General features: G+C 48.2%; 1 protein-coding gene across 1 annotated transcript; it reads right to left on the reverse strand.

Annotated features, from left to right (window-relative positions):
- Window positions 1-980: 980 nt before the first annotated feature.
- LOC123352366 lies at window positions 981-15780 on the reverse strand. The gene is made up of 7 exons (XM_044992345.1): window positions 15662-15780; window positions 11736-12026; window positions 9641-9776; window positions 8891-9012; window positions 7598-7665; window positions 5442-5592; window positions 981-2207 (listed from the first exon to the last, which is right to left on the reverse strand). The coding sequence occupies exons 2-7, from the start codon at window positions 11966-11968 to the stop codon at window positions 1229-1231; spliced, it is 1689 nt and encodes a 562-aa protein (XP_044848280.1). The 5' UTR covers window positions 11969-12026; window positions 15662-15780; the 3' UTR covers window positions 981-1228.
- Window positions 15781-17258: the final 1478 nt, after the last annotated feature.

Raw genomic sequence — 17258 nt, forward strand, 5'->3', positions numbered from 1 at the left:
ATACCCACAGAAGGGATGATGGCTGCTTGGTTTTGATTTCAGCCAGTGAGATGTGTATGTGTTGAGGCTGGCTGTGTAACATTGCTAGACAATTGCCTTCCAAAACCCAGTTCTCTCCATGATTGTGAGCACAAGCTAAATGTTACATGTCAAAAACAATAATGGAAACTGCTTCTAAAGCAATGCAACACCCCATGTTTGGGTTTAAACACTATCATTAGCATGCTCAAAGGAAAGAAGACAATTCCCCACTTGCTTTGCTACCACAAAATCATATGGTCTTAACAAAGCATTTGTCAATTCATTCACGGATGCCTATTATATGTAAAGAAGGTCTTTGGAGGCTGTTATTCAGCACATTTCATGCATGCACAATGGCTTTGCACAAGTGGAGCCTTGGAATAACTTTGGGACAAATGTTGGTTGTTAAAGAATTCTGGGCCCAATTCTCCATTACACTGCAGCCCTATTATGCTCCTCTGGCAGAATAAAGGGGACTTAAAGCCAGTGCAGAGCCTGTATGTGAGCTCTCCACCATCCCTGCTCATGTCTGTTGTGTGACTGGGAGGTACATGTGTTTTTTAAGCTCCCTCTGCAAACCTACTGGTCCACTCTGGTAACTGGAGGAGCAAGAACTCTGTAACCACTCCACAATGGCCCCATGACACAGGGAACTGACCAAGGGTGTGTCAGAGGCACAGCCAAAATGCGCTGCACTACAGCTGTCTTTCTCCAGTACCCATGGGGAGGGGGGGCCATTGGGAAGCACAGCTTAAGTTAGGGCAGCTCTGAGGCTGCATTAATTTACACCGAAGGCTGGATACAGGAAACCTAACGATGGCTTAAAGCCACCTTCTCTGCCTAAGTGCAGTAACTGAGAATCAGACCGTTTATTTTGTCATACGTACAAGTCTAAAAGCAAGTGGCAATGACCTCAGATAGTTTCAGATTCCAACAAAATGCTTCCCCCCTCTCTCCTCCCCCCACCCCATGGTTCATCTTAAATTCTTTAAGAGTCAATCTGTGACGAACAAGTTTGGAAATACACTAGCACAAGGCTTGGTAAGAAGAGTTAATAACGAGTGACAACGTTTCTATTCTCAAAGATACTTAGCTTCCAATACTTCCATTTTCTTTAAAGCAAGCTTTCCACTTCCCCCTCAGTCAGTACGAACAGCTTCTGGGGCCCAGCTGAAGTATTTGTCACTGGTTCCCATCTCTCTTCCTTCTACTCATCATCATCATCATCGTCGGACAATGAAAAGAGGACTTCTGTTCCCAGGCACTTCCTTTGGAAGGGAACAGAAAGACTGTCCATACTACAGAACGCATCCTTTTCATTCTCTGGGTCCAAGGGTCCTTGCAGGGTTCCTAAGAGCCTATGAGTGCTGCATCTGCCCTTCTCCATGGAGATGCAGTGTTTGAGAACACCAGAAGGTTTTTCCCATAGTGAGGTAAAAGACAGGTCACTGGGTCTTACTGTTCTGGGATGAGACGCCTGACCCTTCTCCCCTGCTGGAGATTCAGCAAGCTTAGAGTTGCTTGAATGCACATTGGGTAGCAAGTCCATGTCTGTGCTCTCATCTGGCGTGAGTGGACAATCAAGTGTGGGGATGATGATGGCACTGTCCTTGCTGTCATGAGCTACCCCAGTGTCTTTACAGTTGCTGCTTTGTGGGAGGTTCAATAAGTCTTCAGCCGTATCCTTTCTATCTGCTGAGTCCTGGCTAAAACTGCGCCCTACGATGTTCTTCAGAGCCTGGCTATTTCCAGTGTCAGGTTTCTTTTTCAGAGCGGTAACAGTGTGAACCCTTCCTGATCCCCCTCTTCCCTTGTTGATTATTTCTTGAACAGCTTTTAAAGCCTGTAGCGTCTTTATACCAGAACCTTGGGGCAATGTATTCACGTTGAATTCCTGTTCCACGGCCTGCCCTTCCTTGCTTTCCTTTCCTTCCGTTGCACTGCTTGGTTGGAGCTCATTGGCTGAGAGGATGGGTTTTTCAGTGTTTGGCTGCAGCGGCACATGGCTTCGATTCTCTGCTCTCCTCTTGGGGGAGTTCTCTTCATGTACACGCATTCTTTCGCTGACAAGCGCTAACTTGCTGACCTTGTGTGCTAGCTCCATCATGCCATGTGGCATGGGGGATGTGCACAGGCTGGAGACGTCTCCCAGAAACTCACCGGTGGCACCAGTGAGTGGATTTCTCCTAGTTGTAAAGGAAAACACACACAATAGGACAGCAGTTAGCATGACCTCCCGAGAAAACACACGGCCACCTGAGGTTCAGAAAGGAAAACCCTGAGTGGATTTTTTGCTGCCAATCAGACTGATTCACTGGTTTAAAAAAAAAAATCCCTCTCAGCTGGGACATAATCTGCAAGTCAAGGGGAGTTTTGTCTGATTGAAACTTGGTATTTCCGTTTCGTAAGAAACGTCACTATTTCAAAATTTGTTCTTCGTCTGAATCGGAACGAAAACCAGTTTTCTCCACGTTTCCTGTGAAAGGGACGTTCTGAAAGTTGCATTCCAGAAAAATATAGAAATTTCATTTCAAAATGAATGTTTTGGTTTGAACTTGGTTTTGTTGTTTTTAGTGTAAACATAAAAGGAATATACAACTATTTCATGCTCTGTTAGCAGCAGGGCGGCATAATGACATATGATATAAAGTTATATCCTGATAGGACATAATGTGTCATACTATGTCCTACCACTATTGATTTGTTCTACTACAACATGATTTGCCATATTATGACAAATCTAGTCGCTGAAATATTTGAATTTATTTTTTATTTCTAAATTCATTGAGGGCAGCAGTTACTTAGTACTAAGTGAAACATCTTATTTTCTCAAAGTGTTTCCTGTTTGTGTGGTAGTGAAATAGTTTGGCAATTGAACAAGGAAAGAAGATAAGAACTCAGGCCTAGATCCTCAAAGGTATTTAGGTTCAACGTCAATTGATATTGATGGACGTTAGGAGCCTAAATATCTTTGAGGAACTAGGCTTCAGCGTAATAATTAGAGGAGTAGCTTTTTTCAATATACTTGTGTTAGTCAGTAACCATTTCCCTAGGATACTGAAAACAGCTGCTCCTCTCATTAGCATCTGACGGAGAATTGCTTCAATGAAAATTTTCCCATCAGCTCCAGAAAGGACCTCAGGTCTGGGCCCTGAGTGAGAAACCAGCTTAATGCAGCAGAAATCTTTAGGGAAACATTGTAAACAATTTAGAAACAATTCTGTCTCTCTCTTTCAGGGGCATTTTCCTCTGCCCTAAAGTTTACACTTTAAAGGACCCAGTCATAAAACTCTGATAAATGGATAAAACTCTGAAATCAGTGGGTGCTTTTGCCTCTGTGAGATGCATGCCCTAACAGTGCCTCTACTCCTGCTTTATTCGTGACAGGAAGCTGTTTTCATCCTGTGGGACACCGCCCTAACTTTGCATACAAGTTAGTTTTAACATAGGGGCTGGGAGCTGAGAAGCAGCAGTCGCCCCCACAAAAGCTTTAGGGGTTCCATTAGTAGCATCAGGAGCCACTGAGCAGAGCTGATTGCATCTCTTGCGTGCAGAGCTGGAGGGAGGGATAGCTCAGTGGTTTGAGCATTGGTCTGCTAAACCCAGGGTTATAAATTCAATCCTTGAGGGGGCCATTTAGGGAACTGCAGTAAAAATCTGTCTGGGGATTGGTCCTGCTTTGAGCAGGCGGTTGGACTAGGTGACCTCCTGAGGTCCCTTCCAGCCCTGATATTCTTTCTCCCACAGAGGGATACCAGGGAGGAGTTGGAGAAAACTGCCCCGAGGAAGCACAGCACCTTGGGCAGCAAGGAGCCAGCTGGCATGCTGAGTGGAGCCTCCTTGGACTCAGTGCTGCTGGCATCTTTAGGCATGAACAAAAGGCTTTAAAAAATATGCAATGAAACTTGTATAAAAAGATCCAGCCTGAGCAGAGTTGGGCCCAAGAGCTCTGCACCCCCCATTGAGGCCAGGTTTTCAACACACTCAGCTCCCATTTAGACACCTAAATAAGGATCATGTTTTTGAAAGACTTCAACACCCACTGACAATCTAGGACCCAGCTGGGTGCTGAGCCCTTCTGACGCTCCTGGCTTTAACGTGTGATTCCACCACTCAGATGCTTGAGGGTCATTGATGGTACAGTGAGAAATGCTCCCTGGTTCACCACAATGCATCTACCAGATGGAATATTTACAATAAGGGGCTTAATTCTGAGAGACAGTGAGCACCTGCAACCACTCAGGGTGAGGCCATAACTCATTTGAAATAGACCCTGTCGCCGTATCCATCTCCTTGAATGCTCTGGAGCAAAAGGACACCGAGGAGGCCCAGAGGCAATCTCTAGCCCGTTGACGTTATCCCTCAGAATGACACCTGGGACTATTATGAATTAATGACTCCAGCAGGCTGTGATGCAAAGGATGAAAAGGGGAAGAGAACCAGCAATTTGACGGTATTAGGATGCAGCTCCGCAAGTCTGATCATTAGAAAACATGTGCTTGCTGGCCAAACACTGCGTTCTCCCTTGCTCCTGTGAATAGACCCATCTGAAAAGTACAGCTCTCATGGGCAAATATGACGTATTGTGATGCAGATGGCTGGAGGGAAATTACACCCTTATGTGTCAGGCCAGAGGCCAGCAAAGTGGGGAGTTGCTGTGCATAAGAGCTATGGGGAGGGAAGCACTGGATTGTCATTTGGATCGCTTCTCTAGGGCAGTTTGCTGGGACAATTGCTTTGGGGCTTTTCAGACACCTAAAGATCATTTCCAGTGTGCTGTGTGTCACACCTCAAGCCCTGTCACTTTGCAGTGTGGACACACCTCAAGATACAGACCTGAGTCCGCAGCAGAGAGTCCTGGAGAGTTAATATGTGCTCTCCCTTGTAAATAAAACCACTCCCTTGGCTTTGGCGGAGCTGGATCTAGGCCTGATAATGTAGTGGTCTGAGCAGCAGGCAAACCTGCTTCTGTTGTAACCTGTTACTTAGCTCAGTAATTTCAGTACAAGAGGAACAAATGCTTTGGTTCTGGCTAAGCTCTGCTTTAAGCAGGATTCCAGCTCAAGTTGTTTCCTAACACAATTTAGACCTGTCTACACTGGGGTCTCATCTACACATGGAAAATTAGACCTGAAAATCCCCCCCAGTGGTACCAACACTGGAAGTGTAGTGTTGACAGGGCTCAGGCAACTTGATCACCTTCTTCTAGGAGGGTGGTTTAAAAAAATGCCTGGGATGGAAACACTCTGGTGGTAGAACCCCCTGAGTCCTGTTTGCACTACAGCCTGCGCTGGTGGGGTTATTAGGGGTCCCCGTTTCGCTACAGAAGAGCTAACCTAGCAGGTCTCGATGTGGCCAAACCCTTGTAGCTGGGTCCGTGTTTACAGCATGGTTCTAAAACCCAGAGCAAAGGCTCGTACCTGAGGGTCCTGTGTTTCTCCTGGCAGCAAACAGGAGGCCAGTTTGCTTGAAGGGCTGATTTAGGTGGCTTCTGACCCGGCTGATGGGCTAGGTAAATGGAGCGCAAATGCTGCTTCACATTCTCCCTCGTACAATAGTAAAAGGTCTTTCCTGGAATGAAAGTACAATAATCAATATGAGTGGTTCTGCCCGAGAGCCTTAGTCAAAGCAATTTCAAACAAGGAAGCAAATATTTTCCATTTGTTGCCTTTGCGGTCTCGAGATCACACCCGAAGCTGCAGAGTTCTCCACCTTATTTTCCATTTCACTTCCCCCCTGTGCTGGGATGTTGATGCCAGATATCACTGAGAACCCAAGTGTGTCAGTCAACAGGCATATGGAAATCACCCATCTTCACTGCCACTGAACCAAGTGCATTGAAACCACCTCCCAAGTCCTGCAAACTGCATCCTGGCATACAACATGGGGGTGGGGTGGTGGTGACCTTGTGAAGGCCCACAGCTCCCCCCACCCCTTCTAACCTTGATTTGAGTCATTTAAAAACATCTGATCAAATATGCACATATTCCAATCTTGCAGCCTTATTCCTATTGGCTAAGTAAAGCCAATGAAGAGCCCTTTGCAATTAATGGAACAGCAGAGCAAGGTGGATGCATCCAACCTCTCTGCACAGTTGTGGAGTCTGGACGTATCTGATAACAGGAACAGCAGAAAAGTGGTGAATGATCATTAATCTTCAGTCAACACTACAAACATGGGAGGTTTGTACTTCTCTCCAGCCCTATCTACAACACAGAGCCACTGTGTTAGCCGGAGATGTTACACCTGAGCCTTCTCACAAAGGTGCTAGTACACCCTCAGCTCTGGTTCCCCAGACAGTCCTGGCCTATGCTATTATCTGTACCATGATAAGGAGACATGGTTGACAGAGTGATCAACACAACTTCACTCTGTCCCTTTCTGACCTGCAGCTGGAGATGGTCTGCCTGCTAGTGTGATGTAGGATGGGCCAGAGCACGATCAGCACTCATTACCAAAGTGTGGCCAACCCCTGGCTCTGTTGGGGTCAGTCTGACTGCCTGCCATGGCCAAGAGCATAGTATGGGTCCATCTACAGTAGTGGGCAAACCATGTCAAGCCAAGATTGGGAAGGACTTAGAGAACTGTGGTTGACCCCAGTTGTAAGCAGCTTTGCACTTCCCTAGCATAGTTCCTCTGTGCTAGAAACTCATTTGCACACTGTCTTAGTGCCCAGATTAAATTGCTTAACACAGTTAGGTCTGTCCTACACAGGCTGGAGAGACCAGTGCTGAGATGTTTTCTCCTTTCTTAGAAGAAACCACATTTAGAAACCAGGCTAGTACCATTTCCCTATAGTGTGGACAGACCTTTGTGCTATTGTTTCAGTCTGTCGGCAGATTCACAAGCATGGTGCAACCATTCAAGTTCTAAAGGCCGTCTTCAAAACCAAATGGGGTCCAGTTTGTTCCTGGGGTAACTCCACTGAAGCTGAGGGAATCTAGCCAGGGATGTTGTACAGACTTGTTCTAATGAAAGCTCAGAGGCTGGAGAATCCAGTACCTTCTACTGAAAATGGCTAAAGCTCTTGGATTTCTATTGTCATGAGTTCTTATCATCTGCTTTGGGGCCTATGAGAAATCAGCAGGGAGGTGGATTGATGATGACCACATCACAAAACCCCCACCTTCACAACTGAGCCCCTTGTTGGGACTCCTGGAGGAGAGAGACTAAGTTCTAAAGAGAAGCGTGTATTTGTTTGCTTCTTAATTAATGCACAATACAATTTTAAATGCCAGGTAGAGGTGTCTTATTGACAAGGTGCATAGAATATAAAGCTTCATTTCCAGTGCAGCAGCATGGAATGCAATCAAGTATCTTAACACAGTGCTCCTACAGCATCGCCTTTAAACTTTCGAGCTTTACCCTTGATAATAATACAATGGCATTCCATATAAGGAAACACTAAGAATATTGTAGTAATGTCACTTAGGTGCAAAGTTTTTAAGGATGATTACAGCCTGCTGTGCTGGTTAGAAGAGCTTGTCTGATATGGGAAGAGAAAGTTACATGTTGCATAAGAATCAACTACCGTACTTCTTGTAAGACACTTGCCTATAGGATAAGGACTTCTTACCTGGAGTCATAAACTGGTATTCTGCAATGGTTTGATATCGCTGCTTCTCCAGATCTTCAGGGGTCAGCCTTTACCCAGAAAACAAGACGGGGAAAGCATCAGAGTTAGACCAAGTGTTCACCTCTTCTCAAGTCCAGGTGTGAGAAAAGCAGCTGACCAGACCTGAGTATCAAATCTTTTCACCTATGCTACTCTCTACCTGCTACTCAGATCATAGCGATTACATGTGCCCAATGCGAGGGTGTGAAGGTTGAAGGGGAAGGGTGGCGTTTGTATCAAGAACATATAAAATACTATTTCAAAAGCTTAAAGGGTGCTTCTACCCTGAAAAGCAACTCAAAAAATAGCAGGGCGGGTTCCAGGGCAGGGGTGGGCAAACTACGGCCCGTGGGCCACGTCTGGCCTGCCAGCCCATTTTAATCCAGTCCTCAAGTTCCTGCTGAGGAGCGGGGTCGGGGGCCGCGCCGCGCACCGTGGCTCTTGGAAGCAGTGGCATGTCCCCCCTCGGGCTCCTACATTTAGGGGCAGCCAGGGGGCTCTGCATGCTGCCCCACCCACAGGTGCTGACTCTGCACTTCCCATTGGCCAGGAAGTGCAGCCAATGAGAGCTGCAGGGGTGGCACCTGGGGACGGGGCAGCGCACAGAGCTGCCTGGCCACTCCAGAGCCGGAGCAGGGACATGCCACTGCTTCTGCGAGCTGCTTGAGGTAAGTGCTGCCCAGAGCCTGAACCCCCGAGCCCTCCTGTGCCCCAACCCTCTGCCCCAGCCCTGATCCCTCTCCTGCCCTCTAAACCCCTCAGTCCCAGCCCAGAGCACCCCCTGCACCCCACACCCTTCATCCTGAGTCCCACCCCAGAACCTGCACCACCAGCCAAAGCCCTCGCCCCCCACACCTCTGCCCCAGCCTGGAGCCCACTCCCGCACCCTGAGCTCCTTTTTTCTGGCCCCACCTCAGAGCCCTCACCCCCACCTGAACCCCAATTTTCATGCCTAGCGCAGATGGAATCTTCACACGAATTCAGCTCCCTCTCCCAAAATTGCTCTGCAGGGTTAACAGGAGTAAAAACTTCTTTGTTGTTAAGTGAACTCAGTGGCAATGCCTCAGAGATGTGCAAGAAGATCTGATGTGATGCTATTTTTTACAGTCACCATAACTGCATTTAACAGATAGCACATTGGTACAAAACTGAAAAGAACTGCTGCTCTTCAGATAAATACTTGCCCATTGGTCTATTCTTCCATTATAGCCTATAAGGCAATCAGTTAAGAATGTGTCCAGGAGAGTGTATTACCTCTTATTCTCCCCAAATCTGCCGAGAGCACTGTGTCTTTGAGCTGGTGATGGCTGTGAGTGGTGCCTTCTGTAGGCCACACTTCTGTCTTCACCTCTTGTCACAGGACTGTACAGCTTTCCCTGCAGTTAGAAAGGAAAAGAGACGGGTAAGAAAAGGTCAAATGTATTTCCAGATTACATGAATTCCCATGAAACACAAAGGAAGAATCAAATTCAGGGAAGTTGGACAGAGTGTTTGTTGGTGGCAGGCTCTTAATTGTACTTCTCTTGCAAACAATACCGTGTTCTGAAGTTAAAATGAAGGCATTTGTCGCAAGAGATTATTAATGGGATAAGAAAACCTTCACCTCTAGGTCACCAGTTCAAATCCTCCTCATGCAGGCAAGAACCAAAAGTTGTTCCCATCTGAGGGGCTATATGAAATGGGTTTGATGGTCTTAGTCCAATCCCTAGTTAACAGCTGACCACCTAATTACAAAGCTCCTAGCACAATAGGACTCCTGGTTGGCAATCCCTGCAGAGGCCAAAGACAGAATGGGCCATGGAGACTGACCTACCTTCATGCCCACTAGACATGGTCCCACCACAACAGGGTGGAAACCTGTGAAGAAGTGATGGTGGGAATGTGGTTAGCACCACTGCTGCTAATGCTGTATAGTTCTGGTGTTCTTCGAGGAATTCAGATTCGAATACACGCTTTCTCCAGCAATAAAGGATTGATATGTATATATTCTATGGAGGTACTTACACTTCCAGAGTTTTGTTTGATTGTTGGCTTTGGGGGAGCACTGTAGCATCTGGATTCTGCAGGTATCTTGGAGTGAGACCCCAGTGGGCTACCATAGTGGTTGCTCCACCCACTCTGTCGGTTTTGTATAACCATCCTGTGTGAGAAACTAGACATGTTTCCAGTTCTTTAATATATGAGCCAAATTAATCCCTGTCGTAACCCAATGGTTTCAGTCAGCCTACACCAGGGACAAACATAGCCCAGTGTTTTCCTCTAAAAAATGAATATTACAAATAAGTGAGGGGAACTTGAGCAGCTCACCCAGGCAGGGCCAGTGCAACCATTTAGGCGACCTAGGTGGTCTCCTAGGGCACTAGGATTTGGGGGGCGCCATTTTCTTTGACAGCAACCGCGGCAGCCAAATCTTCGGCCACCCTGGTCGCCGCTGGCATTTAGGTGGAGGGAGCTGGGGAAGTGGGGGCGCGGGGAGGGCCGCCTGCAGCAAGTAAGGCGGGGGGCGGCACGCAGGGGAACTCCTCGCCCCACCTCACCCCTGCCCCGCCTCCTCCCCGAGCACGCCATGGCTGCTTCACGTCTCCCGCCTCCCAGGCTTGTGGCGCCTAAGCTGATTGGCGCCGCAAGCCTGGGAGGTGGGAGAAGTGAAGCAGCGATGGTGTGCTTGGGGTGCTTGTGCGCGGAGCGATGGTGAGCTGGGGTGGGGGGGGTACCTCAGGATGGAGGGTGGGGGATGGGGAGCAGCTCAAGGGGTGTGCCTCAGGGCGGAGGGGGGGAGCTGCCGTGGGGGGGGCGCCTCAGGGTGGGGGCGCAAGGTGGAAGTTTCGCCTAGGGCGCGAAACATCCTTGCACTGGCCCTGCACCCAGGTTGCTGTTTGATTAGATATCTTAACAATGAGTTTTGCCTTTGTAGGTGAAGTCTGTGTGTTGCAGCTTGGGCTTTGTGAGGCTTTCATGCTATTCTTCTGAAGTCTGAGTAAGCAATCTGATTAGCACCCCCTGTGATTTATAGAACAATGAATGACGTGGCTTGAAAGCACTGCACCCACAAGGTATTCTTTCCAACGCAAGACTTCAATTATACTGTTTTCTAAGTGGAAGGACTCAATGAGGCTGGGGGTGGCTTCTAGGGAGCTTGAAGGTAAATGAGTTCTGGCCTCACTGCACAACTAAGATAAGCGGCGGTCTAAATTTGGTATTGGCCTGAATGTAAGTACCAACTAAGGGACAGCAGGGCTACCCACCACATCTCTCATCTCCTCCTCTAGTGGTAATTAGACCCAAATCACCCTCCACATGAGAGAAAAATAGCCACTGCAAAAAAGACAGTGACAGGACATAATAGGTCCTTCACTGAATCCCATTGCTCTGACCCCATTCAGACTTCCCTGCACCCCAGCACTTCCCCGTTGCTGACACCCCAGTGTGCATGGCACTGCTCAAGCCTCAGCCATGATGGGATTTAAGAAGGATGGTGCATCTAACTAGCAGGGAAGTCCCTGAGCACAGGGGAGTGCAAATGAGACTGCAGCAGTCAGACCAGAGGAGAAGCGACTGGGTGTTGCCACCATCTGAAAACTGGGGACTTGGTGGCATTTCAGCAGGGATTCTGAACTTTTCTGAGTGCTCAAATACCTGAAAACTGCAGGAACTAGTGTATCGGGGAAATACAGGGCTGACATTGGTCCCAGGCCATTTTCTCAAAGTAGCCGGGCACACTAACATGTTCGTTCCATAGGGATTTCTGCATGTTAACCACTATGTCGATGCTGGCCCTGAAGGTGTAATTTCCAGATCGGTCAGGCAAACCAGCGCTAGCTCTGATTGAACAAGCACATAAAAAATAGAAGTGCAGCTGCGGGGATGCAAGACGTCGGAGGGTTTAGCCAACCTGCGTCTGATTCCATCGGAGACCCTCAGTACGCACTCGGGTGGACTAACCTGTTCCACTGCAGTCACACTCCTATTTTTTGAGCTAGTGTGGGTATGTCTGCTCAAGCTGGAAATTACACCTTTCCACTGCAGTGCAGATGTACCCTCAGAGAATGAGATAATATAAATGCATGCAAGGAGCAGCAGATAAGGCATGTTGCATTACCTCTTGTGGGTACTTAAATCCAGGTCTGAAAGACTTCTCCTCTGGGTTGGTTTCTGTCCCACAATACCTGATGTTGGTCGTTTTGTGACCCAGTGGGTGAGTCTGGTTTTCATTTCCTTCTGTTTCTCAGAATTTTTCTTAATTCTGAGCTGACTAACATTTGGTCCTGAATCCTGCCTGCCTCCCATACTAGACTGCGAGAGGATTTCCTTCGACTGGGCTGCTTCTGCCATGCTGTCTTTATGCCTTCTTGATCTTTGTCCTTTATTGTATAACTAGAGAATTATTTATCTGAAGACAAAAGGAGAGGGGAAGGATTATTATATAGAGAGAATCCCAGACCCACATTAAACAAATAACTTGCTGTTCTGCAAATGACGGACACAAATCAAAGCTATAATATTAATAGTAATGTCTGTGTGTGCATCTGTGTGTGTACACGTTACATAAAGGTTTAGTATAAAGACTTTATTGGCATGGCTGCATTATTCCCGAGTAGCAAAGCAATGCACTAGTCAAATTAATACTCAACCAAAATCCTTAATGGTCCACAATGTTGTTGCTCACTACTGCTCGTCTCGCATCTCTCTATCCTGGATAGAGTCATCAGGAATGTGATGTCAAACCGACTCCATTAGCATTTGATTTTTGCCAATAATATAGTGCTCTCCTTGTCAGTGCACCTGGTTGCAGCAAGGAGCCAGCACTGGGTGAAAGAGTAGCTCTCTATAGTCGCTGCCAGCTGACAAATATTCACGCTGATTGACCATGAGGGAATTTTGACCCATCCCAAAAAAATGCTGTAATGACCTGCCCCTTCCTGGGTGCACACACCATTCAACCGCGGTGTCCCCAGGTCACTAGCACAGCCTCTTTACCCCTCTGATCTGCTCAGGGCACCCACCTACAAATATATGATGATTGCGGCTGCTTTTCTTCTTCACTGTGTTTCAAGGGCCCTGCAGAACTCTTCAAAACCCACCAATTGACAACCTCACTGGCCTCTGGGTTTGACAAAACACTAACCCGAGTAAATGTAACAATGGTGTCCAGTACCCTTCCTTCCTCTTATTCCAGTAGGGACAGCCTAATCTTGTCTAAGCCCAGCAGCGCTTCCCCTTGTGACTGCAGCCGAGCTCTCCCACGCTGTCTGGGGTGCTGCTCCCTTTCCTCAGAGGAGTCAACGGACTAGCCTTCAAATTCAAACCCCCAGGGTTCCAAGTGAGCCGTATGGTGGAGCTCTTGGTCAATCCATCTACACTGCTTTGTAAACCCAGCTCTGTGGGACCTGGGCCTATGGACTTGGTGTTTCCAAGCCCATGCTTCTGTCCACAGGGCATTGTAAATCTGGGCTTATAAATGCTGGACCCAGGTCTCTCAGCCAGGGCAGGTGCAAGGATGTTTCGCGCCCTAGGCAAAACTTCCACCTTGCACCCCCTCCCAATCCCTGTGGCAGCCCTCTGCCCTGAAGTGCCCCCACCCGTGGCAGCTCCCCCCGCCTCCGCCCTGAGGCACCCCCCCCATGGCAGCTCGCTTCCCCAGCTCACCTCTGCTCCGCCTCCTCCCCGAGCACGCCGTCGCCGCTCCACTTCTCCTGCGTCTCAGACTTGCAGCGCCAATCAGCTGTTTGGTGCCGCAAGCCTGGGAGGGAGAGAAGCAGAGTGGGGCGGTGTGCTCAGGGGAGGAGGTGGAGCAGAGGTGAGCTGGGGTGGGGAGCGGTTCCCCTGCGTGCCGCGCCCCCCCTTACTTGCTGCAGGCAGCCCTCCCTGCAGTCCCCCCCCCCCCGCCCCAGGTCCCTCCGCCTAAATGACGACGACGACCGGGGCGGCCGAAGTTCCGGCCGCCACAGTCGCCTCCAAAGGACCCGAAATGCCGCCCCACCCCAAATGCTAGCACCCTAGGTGACCGCCTAGGTTGCCTAATGGGTTGCACCGGCCCTGCTCTCAGCCATACTAATTCGTCCAAACTGCACTACGCAGACCTTCTGACTCAGGTCTGTGTCTTGAGGTGTGTTCACACTGCAAAGTGACAGGGCTTGGACCTGTGTGTGGACAGAAGGAGGGTTTGGGTTCAAACCTGAGTCAGAGCCAAGGCCTAGTGTGCAGTGTAGACATACCCTCTTTGTCTCCATGCACCCAGTTCTTTTTTGGTCTTCACCCCACAACATACCCCATCATACAATTTTGCTTAACATATATCCTGTGACAACATCTCCTATTAAACAACTTTCAAATCAGCATAGGTCTTTCTCCACAAATGCTAGTAATGCTTCTTGCCCGAGTCTAACCTACCCCATCATATGTTTTGTTTATGCCACAGCCTTTCGTTTATAGAAAACTGTGGTCGTTTAAGGAGATTATAAAATATATATTAGTGATTTTCATATCGTTCCCTCATTACAGCAAAGCTGCATTTGTATTATGAGTCTAACTGCACAGGCCTAGAACAGAAAGGGAAATTATAACTAATACATTTTTTAAAACCTCTGAAATGGCTTTTGTATAGCTAATAATTTCAGCCTGATATTTCCCTGTGTTTCTAATGGACAGAATTGATGGAATACATTGGAAAGAAGGGTTTGCAGCAAGCAGGTGGGATAATGAACGCAGTTCTAGCCCTACAGGTTCACAAGGTATTTGCTTTTTAAACTTTTCATTAGTCCAGGACTGAATATTGCTTTTTCTGCACCTCAGGCCCCTGTAACTCGGGGCAAGGGGATGGGAAGAGGGAACACCACAGATGGGAGAAAGCAGCACCCACATTTTGTAGCAGCTTGGCGGGTTTTTGTTCTGGTTTTAAAAGGCAGCTTTTTGAAGCTGCACAGAGGTTAGGAATGTTAGAAGTTGTCACAGCAGAAAAGAGTCAGTGGACACAGGGCAGGTGGGCTGATCAAAAGTGCAAGAGCAAATATTTGCCAAATTGGTTTTATGATTTGCTGAGCTCCTCTTGACTTAAATGTGAGTTGAGGACTTCACAGGATTGAGCATGGAGCACTTCACAGGATCGAGCTCTCTGGGATTCAGATCTGTAACCTTTATTCACACAGGCCTCAGTTCAGCAGAGCACTTAAGCAAGGGCTTAGCTTTAAGCACATGCTTATCTGAGTTCCGGTTGTCCTCAATATTAGGACTAGATGTTGAGAGTTTCTTTCTACCAAGCTCTCGATTTGAAATGAGAGTGGTGGGGAGGGAGGCAGGGGGACAGAGTAAGGAAAAGAAATGACTGTGCAATTAGAAAAGGAATTAGCATCTGATCATCAATCAAAGAAGAGAAAATAGTACCAGTGTATGGGAGGTGAATTTAAAAAAAAGTGTTTTTGTTTTTATGAAAGGCAGGATGGTCCAGTGGTTAGGGTGTTAGCCCAGGACTTGGGAGACCCTGGTTAAATTCTTTGCTTTGTCATAGACCTCCAGAGTGACCCTGGGCAACCTCTTTGTACCTCAGTTCCCCATCTGCAAACTGAGGGATAATAGCACTGCCCTGCCTCACAGCGGTGGTGTAAGGATCAATCTATGAAAAATGGTGAGCTACTTGGATACTCCAGTCAGGGGAGTGGGGGGACCATATAAGTAGCTTTACCAAATTTGAGCTCTAGTTAGAGGGAGATGACAATGTGCCCGTGTGGAGGGGCCAAAGGGGATGCGCTGACTGCTACACTCTGGTTCCACCTGAAGGTGTCAGAGCAGACAGGACGGTAAATACATTTTAACCCTCCCACCTCCCCTCCCCTCCATACATGAGGGCTACAAAGCTCAGCTGCCTTTGGTGAGCCTCCAGGGGCGTCACAGGCGCAGCAAGGCATATTTTCCCTCGAACACAGCTGTCTCCCCGGCCAACATAGAGGGCACCCTAGGCGGGGGTCGTCCTGCAGAAAGGCCAATACTGAGCCCCCCTGGGTGTGAGAGCAGGGCAGGCGAAGGACTCACCCAAGAAAGTAGCCACTGGGCGAGGGGGAGAAAAGCAGTTGCCCCGCATGGGAGAACAATGAGGTGGGGGGGGGGAACCAACCCCTCCCGCTTGCGGATCCGTCCCAGCATTGGAACGTTCAGACACGGAACGTTCCAGTCGCCCCGCCCCGGGAACGTTCAGACAATGAGCGTTCCACCCGCATCTGACAACGTTCAGGTGCTGGGGGTTCCGCCCTCCGTAGTCAAGGGCAGCAGGGCGCCTGCCGCAAGGATGCAGGAGGGGCCGTGGCTGCTGCAGGGTTTCCCTTCAGCACCAGGGACAGCTCCCCGTGTCCTGCCTCTGTCCTGAGGCAGGGGTGGGGCGGCGCCGCATCCTGCTCCCTGCCCACTGCGGTAGTGCCCGGACGCTGCCACAGATGCCGACTCTCTGGGGAAGAGGCTTGTCACTGGAGGGGCGCACTCCAGAGCACCGATGAGGGAGGAGGTTGAAGGGGATCCTCATTGTCCCTGGCAGGGGCGAAGCAGTGCCTCTCTTATCATCACTGGGAGAAGAGGAGTGGGGATGCCTGGTGGGAAGAGGGGCTTATCTGGGAGGGGGAATTGTTACTTGATTCCCTGGATGGTGGAACATGGCTGTGGGGAGGACCCTGAAAACATTTTCCTGGCCCCTGGGAGGAAGGGATGGGAGACCTTATACTGCTCCATGGGAAGGAACCTTGTTTTAATGCCCCTCTAATTGTAGAGCACAGTCAAAGGGGCAGTGACCTCTCTGACCATTAGGATAGTCTAAGGAACTATATTCATAATAACAGAATCATAAAACACCCAGCAAACTCCAAAGCCGTCCCATAAGCATCAGTTTTGCCTTGGACACACAATGCAGTAATGAGTATCTGCTTCTTCTCCTCACTCCCACACAGGATAAAATATTTTCACAGACAAGATAAATAATTGTAAAGTCCCTTCTACTTTTAAAGACTGGGCCAAATTTGCAAAAGGAACAATTAGGCACAACTCCATTGCCTTCCGACACATTTTGCCTGCGTAGACCAACAGTGAATTTAGTTCAGTAGATTAGACTCTTGTAAAGAATTCCTTAACTATGCAACAGTATCTGTCATCCCTAATATCTGGTGCTGGGAAGTTCAAAATAAGTATCTCTTTGGGAGAGGAGTGATTAATGTTTTCAATAGAGCTGGTGAAATTATTCATTGCAAATAATATTCACTGTGAAGTTAGCTCTGTTCTGTTTTTGAATCATTCAGAAAGTAACCCTAACAGTTGTGAATGTTCTTGTTGTTCATAGGTATTCACCAAACAGTTTGGAAGAACAGTTTCCAGCCTATGCTTTGTTTTTACTATTTGCCATGTGTGAGCGGTCATTTATGTCACATAGGCCTTGTCTACACTAGAACAGGTTTGCCAGTAAACCTATACTGGCAAACCATCCTAATGTAGACACAGCTTATTCCAGTTTCCTGAGCAAAATAAGCGATGCTGGCAAAAAGACTTTTTTGCTCATATAACTACATCTACACTAGGGCTTTTGCCAACACAGCTGTGTCAGGTGGGATTTTTTTTTTCACACTCTTAACCAATATAGCCCTGCTGGCAA

Source organism: Mauremys mutica, chromosome 18, assembly GCF_020497125.1.
Source record: "Mauremys mutica isolate MM-2020 ecotype Southern chromosome 18, ASM2049712v1, whole genome shotgun sequence".
Taxonomy (NCBI): Eukaryota; Metazoa; Chordata; order Testudines; family Geoemydidae; genus Mauremys; species Mauremys mutica.

Excerpts from the sequence above, each read along its gene's own strand:
- LOC123352366 (XM_044992345.1), bottom strand. The coding sequence starts at position 11,968 with ATGGCAGAAGCAGCCCAGTCGAAGGAAATCCTCTCGCAGTCTAGTATG. Across the intron at positions 7,666-8,890 it reads AGATTTGGGGAGAATAAGAG|GCTGACCCCTGAAGATCTGG; the intron begins GTAATACACTCT and ends TTCTGGGTAAAG. Across the intron at positions 5,593-7,597 it reads ATACCAGTTTATGACTCCAG|GAAAGACCTTTTACTATTGT; the intron begins GTAAGAAGTCCT and ends CTTTCATTCCAG.